The sequence below is a fragment of the Aythya fuligula genome, chromosome 1 (genome assembly GCF_009819795.1).
Source record: "Aythya fuligula isolate bAytFul2 chromosome 1, bAytFul2.pri, whole genome shotgun sequence".
Classification (NCBI taxonomy): Eukaryota; Metazoa; Chordata; class Aves; order Anseriformes; family Anatidae; genus Aythya; species Aythya fuligula.
The window spans coordinates 10,706,556-10,723,494 of record NC_045559.1 but is presented as its reverse complement, the minus strand read 5'-3'; the positions used below and the strand labels follow the sequence as shown (position 1 = coordinate 10,723,494).

The following is a 16,939-nucleotide window of genomic DNA, read 5'->3' as shown; positions in this document are numbered from 1 at the left end:
TGTAGGACATACAGCTGGATGGTGATATGTAAATGATCATAGATTGTGATAAGATACTACAGGGAAAGGAAAGCATGATGGAATCCCTGTGAGTATAACATTTTAGAGTCTAATAATAAGAAATTAATACTAGGAATACATTACTGACCACCTGATCAACGTGACAGTATAAATCATGGAACAATATATGAGATTAGAGAGGCCTTATATAGACTGCATCAATGCCTTATCAAAGAGATGTAGAGATCACATTTTTGGATAAAACAAATGATAGCCTCCTGGAACAGTCTTTGTATCATCAGTGGTGCATAGGGCCCACTTCAAAATTACTAGTAGCAAGCTGCTCTATAACTCTTTAGTACAGGTCTAGTAGCTCTGTAGATCACAATGCAGTTGGGCTTAGCATTACCATGTGAAAGATCAGGCCAAAACAATTCAACACAAAACACTCAGGAAAGGGAACTACGTGAAAACTATAAACAATAGTTATAAAGGAAAGACAGGAAGAAAAAAAAATAAAATTAAAAATAAAATAAAAATAAAAAGCAGGAAAAAGCCTAGAAGAAGCAGCCCAAAAAGCAAGACCCTCAACACAAAAAGCTGTTTAGAAATACTGCATTGGATAATGAGGTAAAACAGATGTCACAATTAAAACAAACAACAACATCAAGAAAAGGAACAACTTCAACTACAATAAATAAATAAATAGATAAATTCCTAACTTCTGCATGAATCAGAGATTAAGCAGGCTGTTAAACGGGGAAAAGGTCAGTAGCTAAGGAATGAAAATAAAATTTACCCAAATGGGCAAGAACAAGAAAGCACATAAAAATGGCAAATTAGATATAAACCAGAAATTAGGAAAGCTGATAAAGAATTTTGATGACCTCTCCACAACATATACTAAAAATGATGGTAGGAAGTTTTGAATTTAAAAAAAAAGCACACTGCCAAGTACAGGATTAGTGCAACTGCTTGGTAACAGAAGTGTAAGGAGGTAATTTGGGGATTACAGGGCATACCAAATGATTTCAATGAGTTTTCAATGTGTATCAGTTGTTAGGGGTAAACACTTTCATGAAATTCTCACCACAAGCAATGTATTCTTTAAAGCAGAGAGGCCATAGGAACCAGATCAGTTTGGAATAAACTTACTGGAAATCAGATCAAGTAGACAAATTAAACTCAGTAAATCACAGGAATTATAACATTCACTTGGATGAAGAAATTTAGATGTAAAAAAAAAAAAAAAAAAAAAAAAAAAAGACAAAAACAGCACTGATATTCCTGATATTCCTCAGCAAAAATAAATAAATAATTCAATTCTGTCCTAAAGTAAGTAGCTCATGTTAGCTGCTGTTCTTATCAATAGTAGCAATTTTCAGACATGTCTCTGCCATCTGTTAGCTTTATAATTTAGTTCTGTAATACTGTCTTAATCTTTTGCTAGTTGATGGCACTTTGCAAGTTAAAAACTCCTGCTTCCAGTCAACAAACAAGTCTTAAGTGAACTCTATGTAAGTGCAATAGATTTGGAGTAGGACACTAAGATTTGAAGATACACTGAACTTTTTAATTTTATTATTTTTTTTAATTTAGTTTGGCTTTTTTTTAGTTTGGCTCTGCCACTTTTTGCATCTGCATTGTGTCTACTCATGTAGCTTTATTTCCATTCAAACTGCCTAAAAATAACTGTGTTTTTTATTCTTCACAGGAACTACTATCAGAAACAGTAATATCAGTAAAGGTTTCTTCACACGTATTCAGTGAACTTAAACTTGTACTTAAACAGTGTTACCTCTTTGTACATCACATAAATTACTTAGAAGAATCACCTTTGGAGAAATAGTCTAAAGGTAAGCATGAAGCTTAAAAATTTCCAACAGAAGAGAGATATTTAGAGAAAATATAAGAAGTAACTAAAGGCTTTAAAGCAAATCTGTGCATGATAGGAAAGGAAAAATATGATCATAGTGAAAATGGCATCCAGATGAATAAAGAGGGATGACATTTCCATTATACAGATTTCATGATTCAGATTTCATGTCACTCCTGCATTAGACCAAATATTGTGTAATTTATATTGATGAATTAATCCTACCACTACACGTACTTGGAAAACAACACAAAAAAAAAAAATCCTCCACTTTACTGCCCGTTTCTATTTGCTTTTTGAGATGTTTTATTTAAGTCTCATAATTTAACTTTTAAGATTAAACTGTTACACTACGTAGTATTCCTAATGGGTTGAAAAGAAATATTCTAATACCTTTGCTCTCACTCTAAGTCTACACAGAACAGCTTTTAAAGGACACATAACTTCACATAATGAAGAATGTCTTGGAAGCCTCACAGAGGAGAGACACTTTCTCATTATGAATGGCAGAGTTAAACTGTAATAGACAAAAGTACACAAGATTTATCCACATATTTCAAGGCAGGTAAGATCTCAGCATCATATTGATCAAAGTAAAATTGAATTTCTGAGTTTTGTAGACCAATTGACAGTGGTAAACCAGCAGTTCTGCTAAGAATAATTTCTAAATATTCTCTCTGGCATGAATTATTATTTTGTGTCCCAATACAGGACAAAAATAATAGTGGCTAGGAAATTACAGTGAATCCTGTCTAAAATACTTTTTCATCCCCAGCATTGCACACTGTAATTCTCATTTGCTTGAAATTTAAAAGAAATAGTAATAATTAAAAAAAAAAAAAAAAAAAAAAAAGTGAAGAAAGTCCAATTATATCATATTTACACAAATTCAAAGAATCAGCAGTGTTACTGAATTAAGTGGAATCCCATCATTAAATTGGATGAGAACAGAGCCAGTTTCAGCAAAACCTCAGTTCTGAGTGGTCCTCAAGATGTTGTATTTGAGAACACATTCCTCAGTTTTAAGAGAATTTTTCAAGTGTTTCCTGTAAATATTACTTCTAAACTTTCTTATATCTTTTTATAACAAATTGCATATCAAAATTTTCACTCTTTACCTCTGCCAGTGCAATCAGACACTGAACTACCTTCTAAGTAGTTTCATTGAAATTTTCCAACCCATTAGTCACTACTATGTACACTCAGGAGTGCTAAATATGGAACAAATTAGTTGGCGAAGCCCTCTGTTACCTTCTAAATAATACTCTGTATATTATTTCTCTTTGAGCATTTATTTCATTGAAAATAATTCTCTTTAGCCAACTTCTTTTCATAAAAACTGTATCAGAAATTTCTTGCGTTAATAAATCACATGTCAAATTTCCTTCCATGCTCGAGGTGAAGAAGCATCAAATCCAAATGTCATCTCCTTCATGTCATGTCTTACTATGACAATTCCCGAGAGGGTTATTTTACAACATTATACACTGTGAAAATGATTCAGTACTTGGAAAATGCAAATGAACATCTTAACAAAACCATACTTTCATTGCTAAGTATCAAAACCACATATTCATTGCTTTACATCAATATTTCCTGGAAGGCTGTGCCAGTCCAAAATTTTAAAGACAAACATTAAAATACATATAGATACACACCTAAGTCTATATACATACTTGTTTCTGCTTTAGAGGTATACTATAACTATTTCATACATCAAAACTTTATCTTGAAACTTTTATCAGGATCCATCATGTTATACCATGAATAGGATAAAGCAAAGGTACTTGCCAAAGAACTTCTGAGCTGACCTTTGATATCAAATGACTACTTCAAAGTTATACCTATTATAAGCATATATTTATTATAAGCTCTCCATCTTGCATGGAAAACACCTCTGCTTGTACTTATGAGTTATTTCAGGTATCACTGGATTTGTGTTTCACAAATTTTCTGTTATCTTCCTTTGTCTGGACTACCACACGACACTGTCAAAGCCATACAGCCACCCACCCACAGACCAAGCATACAGTCAGTCCTATCAATATGGTTACAGTTGTCTGGTGTGCTATTCACTCTCAAAACTCAAATACTCAATTGTAATTGAGAATCCCTGGGAGCTGATAGAAGTAAGGTATTCCCAGAAGGAGTTAAAATCTTGTAGTTTTTATTCTAAGATATGGCAAACAAAACCAGTACGAGCAGGGTATTCTAGGGGTGATAGAGACTATTCTGTTATGGTTGATGAAAAAAAAAAAAAAAGAAGGAAAAAAAAAGTTGAACTTGATCAGCTATTTTATGTTGGCTTCAGTGACTTTAATAAAACTATGCGGATTAATGCCCAGTTTGAACCTGTTACCAAAATCACAAGTTTAGTAAAAACAGAATGGATGAACAAAATTACTTTTATATTTTTCTGCTGCCAAAAGTCTATCAACTAAAATCATGTTTCATGGATCTTTAACTGTAAGTATTTTTGTTTGCCTTCTTGAAGAGAAAGATTGTTATGGCCATAAAGAATTCAGCTCAAGGTGAGTCGCTGCCTTATGTACATTAGAGAGTAGCTTTTTAATTAAAATAAGGTTACTTGCAGAGCAAATTGCACAAGTAAGCACATGAGATGTTATCTAGATGTCACTGTGAAATATCACTGGCTTGGGGGAAAGGACTTTCACCCTTCCTTACAACCTTCAGCCATCTCTGTGCAAGATCCTAGGTTTGCTAGAAATGAGATTATTTAAATACAAAATACAAAACATCAAAATTACTCAATTACAGCTGTTAAAAATAACTTTAAGCTTTCTTCACTGATGTTCAAGTGATATTAGTTGAACCTTCCCCCAAGTATAAAAAGAATATAAAAAGAATATACATTAATACAAGAAGTTTTTTAGTTCGTTACAGTTTTTAACATTTTACCACACTAACTCTGAAAACTGGCCTCTAAGGTTTCATTTCTGCTGTCAGTTGGCTTTACTTTGATAGATATGTTAGTATCTCCACCTAGTGGTTTTCTGGGCAATAATATTGATCAGAAACCCTGTCAGTATACTAGTTCAACATGAATTTTATTCTCGTTAGATCAGCACTTCTCATGCATAGATGTCACTAGCACAGTACTAGAAATTCTCACACCATTAAACACAACACAGTCAAAAATGTCAGGGCTTTTGTTATGAACCTGAGAGTCTGCACTAGGTCAACATGCAGAAATTCATGTATTCATGTATTTCATTAGAAGGATAATGTTTTGAAGGGAATAATACTGACTCGGTACATATGTAATCTCAAAGAGTTGACCATATAAACCCCACAGGTTCCTGTGTCTTTGTATTTGCTGTGGGAGAGGCTCTTGAGTTCTGTAATTCTGATTTATAAGGCTCCAGACAGGTTTTTTTTTTTTTTTTGTATTTATTTTCCCTTAATATTGTTACTTTACCCAGATTGTTACTTTTGGAACCTGCTTCAATCTGTTTTCTTCTGTACACTTAGTAAAAGAAAAGTCTGCTAATTTTTATAAGCCAAGAACAAAACAAAAAATTAGAGAAAGTAACTGACCATCCACACCACATGAAAACTTGCAGAAAAATGAAGATAGGAGCGGACGTCATGGCAGAGGCACGACTCGTTGTGCATATAGGCTGATCCTATTAATAACGGGCAAAGTAGCAAGTAGAGGAAAAGAAAGAAAACACAGAAAAAAAGACATACAAGATGAGATATCATGCAGTTTGCTGGCAGTTAGCAGAGTTAATGTGAAAGCATCCACCCAAGAGCAAGAGATTCGTGGCAAATTTTGCAAATAAACTTAATCAAAATAATCCACTGTTACAAAACACATGACTTACACACTGAGTAGCACACCAAGCTAGTGAGCAAGACTTGTACTTTCACGCACAATAGTATCAGAAGGATTTGGAATGCTTACAGTAGCCAAAATTTAGCCAGCTTCATGATGTTTTTTCAACTTTGTTTAACCTTTGTCAGTCACTAAGATGATTTTCTGAGCATTCTAAATTAAATACGTTCTCTTTCATAAAGTATGTAGATAGTTTTCAAAATAAATTATGTATCTGGCACAGTTATTTTTTATTTTAAAACTATAATAATGTATACAACACAGGGAGGACTAAAGCAGCATAGCTTTGCTGATTTCAGAAAAGAAACACAGTTTTGTACTTATTAGGAATCTGACCTAAGGTCAATACACATTTGCAGAATTTCTAAGAGGAACAACATCCTAGAACAGATGACTTTAACCATTTAACAACACCTTAAATACTACTGGAAATACTAATAAAAAAATACTAGTTCTAAACCAGGATTATCTTGTGGATCTGTTTGCCAAATCCACAGAAGAGTTGACTTTTACAGCACTGCAGGCAGATCGTTTTTATGCTTGCTGATTTTTTATTTTATTTTTTAGTCAGAATCATGTGTGAAAGTACAATGGTTACAGGAAAGGCAGATAAGAAAGCAGCTGTAAATTTTATGTAAATCATGGGATACTTGAAGTAGAGTGACTATGGTCTAGAGTGAACAGTATGTTTAGTGATAGAGAGGTTATCAGGCAAGAAGGTACATTTAAACATAACTTTCCCTACTCTTCTAAAACAACTCTACAATTGTTCTTAAAGACATTTCTAAAGTGCTACAAGTTCAATTTTACCTGTTTGGCTTCATCAAAACAGACATCAGGACCTTTCCTGTATCTAGGCTGTTTGACCATTTCACAAGGATTTGGCCCTTCATCTGTTTTGCTTGTTAAGGAACATGATTTTTTTTTTTTTTTTTGTGTGTGTGTGTGCATCATATATTACCAGGATTAACACCAGGATTAACATTCTGATTTTACTTTTGTGGGACACATTTAATGATAATCCAAGACCTATAAGAACTACCTGCTTTATGATAAGCATACAACCCTAAATCTCATAGACAAAATCATTCCACTGCAGACTTTGATAGTAAATGATAGAAAACTTAGCTGGATCTTATAAGCAATTCAGTGGAGAAGACTACTATAAAATACAACTTCAGAACAGCAGTGTAGAAACAGGACATGCTATTAATTATCTAACTGTAAATATGAGGTAATGCATTAGTTTACTTGAAACTCATAACTTCTGATATTTAAGCATATATGCTATACGTCACATTAGCTACAGGCTAACAAGGAACAGAAATCATTGCAACACACTAGAAAGGCACTGGTACAGAAAACTGCAAAACAGTCTTCTGTTGAACCTGTCTGCATTACTGTCATGTCTTTTTTTTTTTTATTTAATCATTTGCACTGTTGGTAGTACACACATTAAAGCTAAGCTTGAGTTTTTTAAAAAACATTGAAAGTTCAACTGCTGAAACTTTTGTCTGTCTTAGTAGCTCTAATTTATACTTGAATATACTATTCATGAAGTGTTTTGCTGTGAGTAGAAAAGCCCCATGGAAGGAAAGGCAAGAAGATGGGGAATTTAGTTCTACAGCTCTGCAATCTATTTCTGTCTTCATTCAGATGTTATCAGACTCACCTCCCCTTTCCTCTGTGGGGTCCCAGGTGAAAAGGAAATAGAAACATAGAAAAACTCTAAAAGACCATGTGTATAAGCAAAGCTGTACCAGCCTGAAGGAAGCGGAGCCTAATAATAACCATCTGAATAGCGCCTAAAGGTCATTCTGCCTATCTGTGTGATGTTATGCTACACCTGCATTTCACAATGTATCTTAGTTACAGAAAAGAGAGGTTAGCTTAGTACTGCATAGTTGAAATGAAAAATAAAATAGTTCATTTAGTCAATATAAGCCCACCCAGCTGCTCAGACTGCCATTTGAGGTCATTTACTGCTCTCTGGAAGGTTGGAACCCCACAGGGAAATGCAAGTAATGTGACCATTTCCCATCAAACGTGCTTCATTTTCTGTAGCAAGTCCTGTCCATAAATTCAGACAGTAGCAACAGTTAATCAAACTGTCATGGACCGAAGCCAGTTAGAATATTAGGATATGTTTACATAGCTCTGTGATGACATGAATATTACTTCCACCCCGATGTAACTTCCTTTTTCTGCCCAAGTGTAGATGGAATTCCCATTTTATTAATGTGGCAATGAATGCATTACTTGTGCCAAAGAAATACAGTCATCTCTACTATCTGCTTCAGGAGATTGTTTTACATTAGAACAACCTTTCACATGATTTTTATTTTAATGTGTGTGCAGCAAGGACTGTACTTGGCAAGTATACCATCCTATGTCTCCAACCAGCTCTGAAGAAATTCTATGATAGCAGATGGAAAACTCCAGCCTTTGATGGTTAAAGCAATTTCCACAAGGAGTAAGCAGTTCTCATTGGCAGTAAGCATATACTTAAGTGCCTCAATCACTTTGCCTGAGTGTTACAGGCATCAGTGCAGCACTCAACTTTTACTGACCAAACCCTTTTTTTATCTTGGTGTTTCCCTCTTTTCTTATTTCTTTAGACAGACATACCTTTGCCTTTTCTTAAGGCTGAACAAGCCCAGGTGTCTCAAGCTCCTGTTGTAAGTCCTGCACTCCAGCTGCCAATGACCTTGATGGTCTTTTACTGCACCTCTGGGGTCCCAGCACAAGAAGGACATGGAATGACTTGAATGAGTCCAGAGGAGGCCATGAGGATGATCAAGGGGCTAGAGCACCTCTCCTATGAAGAGAGGCTGAGGAAGTGGGGATTGTTCAACCTGGTGAAGGGAAGGCTCTGAGAAGGCCCTACAGAGGCCTTCCAGTACCTAAAGGGGGCCTACAGGAAAGCTGGGGAGGGACTCTGCCAGGGGGTATAGTGATTAGACAAAGGGGAATGGCTTTAAACCAAAAAAGGGTAGGTTTAGGTTACATATTAAGAACAGTTCTATGATTCTGTGATTCTATGATTTGCTCCAGTATGTCAGTATGGTACTGGGGAGCCCAAAACCATTCAAATCACTCCAGATGCAGTCTCACCAGTGTGGATGAGATGGGAGAGAGAATTTCTCCCAGCCTGCTGGCTATACTCCTGCTAACATACCCCATGATGTGACTGTCCCTCCTTATTGTTAGGCATACTGCCAACTGATTTTCAATTTCTTCTCCTCAAGTCCTTTATTGTAAAGCTTTTTCTCATCACTCAGTCCCCAGCCTGTCCAGGTGCATGGCATTTTGTCCTGCAAGACTTTGCACCTGCCTTGTGGAATCTTCATTAAGTCCCTCTGAGCCCATTCCTGTTTAGGTCCTCACAAAAAACAGCTTTGCTCTCTATCTCTCTGAGAGCTGCCTCAGACACTTTGTGGTATTATCCACAAATATCTGCTGCCTCAAGTACTCTGATGGCAAGCATACTGCTAATATATACATGATCAGGTCATTCTTTTCCAAATATATTGAAGTATTCCATAGCCCAAAAAATCAATCCACATAACTAAATAACATGATTTTAAAGGATACCCGGCTTCTCTGCTTGCATCAGTGGTTTTGGATCACAGGAACGGCATAGCAGTTGGCTGTCACTAATAATGAATACTAGATTGGTGTTTGAAATCTTCTCTGCATGATAAAGTCTGGAAAAAAAAAAAGCCAAAAAGAAATGCTTAAATGAAACAAGGAAAACCGTATATGAGAAGGACACACATGATTGGAATAAAAAGTAATCCAACTTCTAAGAACCAAACCGCCTTCTACTGTTTATCTTTTCTATTAATGAACAGTAAGAAACTTTTATAACAAATTTTGTAATCTTTTTGACATTTCCATGGTCCCCCTTTTCAACTAGACTTATTAGAGGAAAAAAAATGGAAAAGAGCATATAAGGCCTATAATTGATTTTACAGTTCAGTGCTGCTAAAGCAGTAGCTGTACTGAGAAATAAAATCAGTTCAGCATCAATTTTTCTCCTAGTAACACTGAAAAACAAACAAACAGCCAAAAACCAACCAACCATACAAAAAACAACACACATAAACCTGTCTGTAAGAAGGAAAAGAAACAGGTTTAGGGTATGTGTGCTGTGGTGAGGGTGTGAGGGTGAAGGAATCATCTTTAGAAAATCCAAATATTTGTTTATTCAAGACAAAATATTTCCAAGCTTTCCAACAATACACTCAGAGACTGATAAATATGAAGTTAATACTGTAATATGACAGTTCTTAAATGATCAGTGCTATTGACTAGAAGGTAAATTTGAAGATAAATTGCATAATCTTCTTGACCATCATAAATTCCAACACATAACCAGATTAAAGGAAATCATCTGCTTCTGAATATTACAGAATGTCTTTAATTCATGTAATAAATACATTAAAAAAAAAAAAAGAACAACAGCAACAGAAATACAAGATCCATTTTCACAGAGCATATAGACTATTAAACAAAAATTTGAGTAAAATGCTTTTATGATAATTCAATTATTACAATTAAAATTTATTCTAAACAAATACAAAAAGAATGCAAATTATCAGTATACTGCCTGTATACTTCTCTACTTTGCTTATGTGAGCTTGATGTAATAAATCCAAAATACATTTTTGTTCTTGTAAAGGTGTCCTTATCTTTTGTATAAAAAATTAATATTCAAAAGCTATTACTAATACTGTAGGCTTACCTTGAACAGTTTATACAGTCTACAATGCCAATAAAAGATTTATCATCATTTTCAAAGAAATACTGAGTTTGCTCAGTGATACAACTTGTTTTAGGCAGGGCAGCAGAGAAATCATCATCTTCCATATCAGCTGCCAGAAAAAAGAAAATAAATAAATAAATAGTGACATTTTAAAAGTTGTGGACACAATGGGGAGATCCAAATATGGCTCCCAGCCTAGATTCTTACCTTCTTTTTCAGTCAAAGTTGACTCTCTAACATTCTCTTGACTTACCTGCCTCAAGGAAACGTGGGAAAGTCAAGCTCAAAAACAGCTGCTGTAAGATAGACCTGAACACAGAAAGACAATATATATTCATTAAATTTTTTTTGTCTTCTTTGTATTTTATTGGGTCCTCAGAATTTACTCAAACAAGATTAATAGCAGAATTATCACAGCTGATTATACTTTTAGCAGTTATTAAAGCTGTGTTTTTTTTAAATTTTACAGTTTTACTCTTTCCAGTTTCTCTCATGTCTTCTTTCACAATAATCTTTTATTCCATTGTTGAAATTTGCTATCATTTGTGCCTATAACTCACATAATGGAAATGTTATCACACCATCCATGCCTTCTCTGCAGGAGGTGGAAGAGGCATAGTGGTGTTCCTCCAGTACTCAAATCAACTAGAACTTCTTTTGAACTTCCCACCCCCACCCTACACTGGAAAAATGCTCCTGAATTAGATACTTTACACTAATTAAGGCTCATTAAATTGCTGAGGAGATGAACACCGGCACATAACAAGTATATTACAAAAATGACTGTGACCATTGACTTTTAAAATCATCTCCATTCCTGCTCTTGAGGCATGGGATATATTTTCATCCTAGATGATGCCAAAACACAAAGGTTTAAAGAGCTCTACGTATTTCAAAATTATTTTTCTTCACTCTTGATAACATTTTTCCAGTGTTACTTACCTGAAGCAAGTACTGGCTTGCCAGTTAGCCCTGTTCTCCCCTACTCACCTACCAAAACAGGAATCAAGTTACATTCCTTGCCTCACTGCTTCTACTTAAACCTTAAAATTGTAGCTTTCTGTTGTCATGTTTTAGGATTACCTCTAACTACAAACATGACCGGATCTCTCCTTATCACATTATTACAATGCCTGTTCTGTAGTGGGAAGGGACTGTACAATTTTATTCAACCTCTAGGATTTTTTTCCTTTTCTCCTAAGCCTCTGTGTTGTACATGTAACAAAACTGAATCTGCCTGTCATCTTTCCAGTCAAGGTAGTGCTTGAAGGAGCTCTGGATTCGCTTCCACACCTTTCTGCCTTGAATCATCATCAGATGGACAGTGCACCAACTGTCATGGATGGTAAGAGAACTAATACCATTCAACAGTGATAGAATTTGCTGACTGAAAACAGTAATCCTCATGCAGCCCTTCATAAGGGAGCACAGAATTTACAGGGAATGAGTGAAAAAGGCAGCCTGGAAATACTGCAAAGTCTGAGAAACAATACATACTGTCTTAACTAAATGCTGATGTATCCCACATATATTTTTTGAAATTATCACTCTTCTATCTCACATTATTGCCTGAAACATTATAGTTTTCTTCAACCTGCTTTCTCTTATTTCTCCAAGTTTCATTTTGCCAGGTGCCTCACTGAATCCATTGTTGGTCAGCCCACTCTGCTTGCTTAATGTCTTTCTCTGCCTGCTCCTGACCTAGATTCCATTAAAAACATGTCCACAGAAAGAACTTTCATGTGGTACTTTCAAGTTAAACATCACACAAAATAAACCTCAGGTCTAAATTGAGTCCAGACCACCGAGTCTGATTTGAACATTGATACACTAGAGTTTCTCTGTTTGTGAAAAGCTCAAATTTCTCTTCTGGATTACTGCCCATCTCCAGCTTTTGAGGTTTGCTGTTGTCCAAGAAAATCAAGATTTTAGCTGTTGCTGTTAACAAAATGTAACCAACAATAAAAAACAACACATAATATTCACAATGCTAGCTGTGAGAAAATAACTATGTTTGTTCAGCTGCTATATATTTTAACTCTTAACTCCATAAAATAGGTAATTTATTCCAGCTTGATAATTGCTCTAAAAAGTAAGTATCATGAAACCTTACAAAAATGAAGAGAGAGTCTCCATGAGTGTAATTCACACCAGGAAAAAATTCACATCAGCCCCAGCAGTTTACCACAATTTAGTGTGGGGGTAGTAGCTGATAGTGTTGTCTACATGGCTCTTGAAAATAACCTTTAATTCTGAATATAATTTAAAATAGTTTGGGTTGGAAATGACTTTAAAGGTCATCTAGTTCCAACCCACTACCATGGGCATGGATGCCTCTCACTAGACCAGATTATTGAAAGCCCCATCCAGCCTGGCCTTGAACACTTCCAGGGATGAGGCATCCAAAGCTTCTCTGGGCAACCTGTTCCAGTGCCTCACAAACCTCAAACTAAAGAACATCTTCCTAATATCTAATCTAAATCTCCCCTTCTTTAATTTAGAGCCATTTCCCTTTGTCCTATCACTAAACTCCCTGATAAAGTGTTCCTCCCTGTAGGCACCCTTAGCCTTTCATCTGAACCTTCACAGCTGCCAATCAGACCATTAATCCCAGTTTACTTGCTGAAGCTGACTGTAGAGTCAGAGCACACAGTCACAAAACTTGGCAAGAGCAGTTTTGAATTTGACTGTTTACAGATCACTGAATGTTCAAAGGAATTTGGAGAAATAAGAATTTTCACCTTGAGTAATGGCAGAAACTAAGGGTTCAGAGTGTGGGGGGAGGGCGGGGGGGGGGGGGGGGGGGGGGGGGGGGGGGGGGGGGGGGGAGAGGGGAGGACTAATAGTCTCAAACTACTGAAGAATTCCAGTTTTGACATGCAGATTTCCTACACAGTTGTACTTACCAGGCAGCTGCCGAAGCCCACCATCCTAGATGCAAAATGTCTGTTATTGTAGGCTGGGAAAAAAAAAAAAAAAAGAACAAAGATCATGCTATTTGTATAAACACCTGCACACTTTTAAACAAATGCCAGTAACCTCATGAGAGACTACTGACCACATACGCTGAACGAATTCCAGCTCCTTGCTTTGGTTCTTCTTCAGGATCACAGACCGACTGATAGTCATACGACTTGTTAAAGGCATAGAGGGACATATTAATTAGGTTTCGCATCAGGCCTGGGTCAATTTCACCAAAGAACCTTCCAATCTGATGAAGCAGAATGTATAGAGTTAAATTAAAGTACTTCTAAGTAGTTTTCTTATAAAAAAAATAAACAATTCAGTTGTTAAAAACTGTACTTAAAAATAAACATACCTGTTGAGTATATTCATCCCGATTTGACATCAAAAGAAATCCACCATCATCAAGGATAACACAATCCACATGCTATTATAAAAAAGTAAAATAAGTTTTGTAGAATTTTCCAAGAATATTTCCAAATATTTTCACTGTGAGAAATATTTTTTTTTTTATTCAACACTTCAGAAATATCTTCCAATCTATGAGGCTAAATCACAACCCCATAGCCAGAGGCCAATACTATGCTAAAATAAGTAGCATTATCAGTACTATAAAAGTTTGTGGAGATCAAAGGCTTATTTGTGGCTTAATTTCATAAAAACTGTTTTGTAAATTTTTATTTACTCAATCCTTTGGTAGTTGTAAGAGTGCTATATCCTTATGAAATTGGATGATAACTGAATCTTAACTCATAATAAGGGGCTACAACTTCTGATATGCTTTCAAGCCATGTTTAAAGTCCTTTACAATTTGCAGCTTCTAATGGTAAAGGTCCTAAAGGCAGAGTCTCAGCTTGCTGTTCATGGTTATTTTCACATTTCTATATATTTCAGGCTTGCCCAGTGAGTTTCTTCCAGGTGTCAGGTGCAGGACTGGGAAGACCACTGGTTCCCTATACTTTGTATTTTGTAAAAGATCTTTGTAATCAGAGATTGAGGAGATAGCAGTGAGGCCAAATAGACTCCCAGATTACCATTGTTGTTATAACTCCTGCATTTAACATTCTTTAAACTCCACAAAAGAACTCGCAGAAGACCTGAGCAGAGAAAGCTTTTAAGCACATGGCAGAATCTGATACTGTGATAGCTGCTGAAATTGTACTCTCCTGAGTGCCAGCAGAGCTATGGGATCCTCAAATCCTGAATGGTCAGGAAACAGAGGAAAGGAGGATAACTAATGATTGTTGAAGGGTACATCACGTACTCTGGTAATGTTTACTTTGCATTTATCTTTTTCTAAGGTACTCTTCTAGTTGTTTTTTGTTGTTTTTTTTTTTTTTGTTTTCTTCTTAATTATTCAATTTTTTCAGCATTACCTTGTGCTTTGAAAGTCATCTTTTTCACATTTTTCTTCATTTCATTCTCTATTGGTCTTACTCTATTATTTTTCTTTTTCCCTCTAGTTCTCATAATCTTACTGCAACAATTTTTGAAACAAACACTTCATCTGACTTTCATTCCCTCTTTTGCCCTCTCCACTTCTGATTTTCACAAATGGCTAAGTTTTCAAAATATTAATCCTCAAATAATAATATGATAGAATAATGGGCTAGATAAATCTAGAGAAAATTAGTCATTTTTTTCACTAACAGATATTCATAAACTGAATGCTTACCATACTGTTTCTTTCGCAGCCACAGATTTCACTGTTGCACTAAAAAACAGAAGTATAGTAATCTTCACAAATGTGTTTCAAAAGAAACTGTATTTTTCATTGATATTTATCAATCAAGACAAGTGATGTGATTTTTAATATCTGTATATTAACCTACCTAGGCGTGTGTGTGTGTCTGTGTCTGTGTGTGGAGATTTACCAAGATTTCAGGTATAAAGTAAAAAGAGAAAGGACATGTGCATTTGCATGTATTTTGAGTATATAAAGAAAGCCTAGAAAACATTTACCAAGTATCTTTTTGATTGAAAAGCTTCACCAATCTCAAAGTATGGTAATCATATGTGATAAAGGAAGCCCACCACCTCTATTTAGCTTTGATTACTAGCATGTTTCTCTCTTTTTCTTGCAATATGTGTGAATATACATACATAACTGTTTCCGCGCATTATATCGTGAGCAAAATAGTTACCATAATGCTGCTGTCATTCATTTTAAATAAATTAATTTCTCTCTTTTTCATTTTTTTCCTTAGCTCTGACATTTTAGGCAATGCATTTACCTAGCTCTAATACCTACATAGTTACCAATTCCCTTAATATACAAACAACCAAGCAACATCGCCTTATCCAGTTGTTCCATAACTGTTTCCATTTTGTGTCTCCCCTTTCCCAATGTACTACATAATGATTTAGTTTTTCCTTTACCTTTACCTTTTTCTCCTTCTCATTTATACCCAAACATGATTCTATGATTAGATGTAAGAAATAAAAGGGCTAAGTGACTATTTCATTAATTTCTGCTAAAATGCTGTGACGTTGATTGCAATATAAATCCTTACTGGTCACTGCTTACACACCCTCCATATTAAATACAAATAAATTCACTTTTTTCATTTTTTTTGGAAGAAATTCTTTTGTAGATTTTATTCACTACTACAGCATGATCTTAGTAGGCAGCCTACAGGCTACAATATGTCATTTTTCTTTGTCTTTATACATGTTCTATAATTATGAAAGCAAGACATGTACAAAATGCAGCCTGTTTCAACATAGATTTATTTTGTGCATTTGAATGATTTAAATACCACAACTACTTGGCATCAATGCATCAGTGTGACTCTGGCACAAAAAGCTGTTAGACCTATTTGCATCTGAAGCTTTGAGAAATGCACATAAAGTTCAAAAAAAAAGACTTGGTCAATTGCTTACCAGGCTCTTGATTGTGGTTTTTGTGAAATTTTCCATCCATCTGGTTGCATCAATTTTTATTCCAACAACTAACAAGAAATACATGAAAGTCTTTTTTAGTAAAATGCAAAAGAAAAAAGGTAACTGTAGAATCCTAAAAAGGAGGAAAATTATAATAACATCTAAATTATTAAACTGGAAAAGGATAAAATATGGGTTTTGCTCTGTTGTCTGACCACCAACACCCTTCATGAGACTAATAAATTAACTAGTCTTACTCAAACACAGCCAGATTGCTGGCTTGATTTCCACTAGCAAGATTAAAAGTCTTAGAGAAAATAATATTATATAAACTGAAGCCTCTGAAATCTCAATTAAATTTCTCATTCACTGTTGAGTAACAACAAAGTAAGACCTGTATTTAGAATTTTAGCTCCATTCTATCTTACCTGCAGGTTTCAGAAGTTTCCCGTTAATTGTTATTTCCACAGCCTTGCTTACCATAATACCTGTTTCATAGCTATTGGCACCACTTTCTGAGAGCATAGAAGGAGGGAGAAAAAAAAAAAAAAAAAAATAAAAAAAAAATAGTGAGATAAAAGTCTCTCCC

At 35.1% G+C, this 16,939-nt stretch overlaps 1 protein-coding gene across 4 annotated transcripts in view; it reads right to left on the bottom strand.

The window, feature by feature from the left end:
* CACNA2D1 (calcium voltage-gated channel auxiliary subunit alpha2delta 1) overlaps nucleotides 1-16,939 on the bottom strand; it is a 427,875-nt gene that overhangs the window by 6,124 nt on the left and 404,812 nt on the right. For 2 of the 4 annotated variants that reach the window (XM_032190143.1, XM_032190125.1), the window contains 11 exons: nucleotides 16,779-16,865; nucleotides 16,351-16,418; nucleotides 15,143-15,181; nucleotides 13,823-13,894; nucleotides 13,562-13,714; nucleotides 13,410-13,462; nucleotides 10,757-10,812; nucleotides 10,483-10,612; nucleotides 9,330-9,442; nucleotides 6,546-6,628; nucleotides 5,435-5,523 (listed from right to left, as the gene is read on the bottom strand). In XM_032190143.1, the coding sequence (XP_032046034.1) occupies nucleotides 5,435-5,523; nucleotides 6,546-6,628; nucleotides 9,330-9,442; nucleotides 10,483-10,612; nucleotides 10,757-10,812; nucleotides 13,410-13,462; nucleotides 13,562-13,714; nucleotides 13,823-13,894; nucleotides 15,143-15,181; nucleotides 16,351-16,418; nucleotides 16,779-16,865 (943 nt within the window). The remainder of the gene's footprint in view (nucleotides 1-5,434; nucleotides 5,524-6,545; nucleotides 6,629-9,329; nucleotides 9,443-10,482; nucleotides 10,613-10,756; nucleotides 10,813-13,409; nucleotides 13,463-13,561; nucleotides 13,715-13,822; nucleotides 13,895-15,142; nucleotides 15,182-16,350; nucleotides 16,419-16,778; nucleotides 16,866-16,939) is intronic. The other 2 variants (XM_032190134.1, XM_032190152.1) reach the window with 1 other exon arrangement.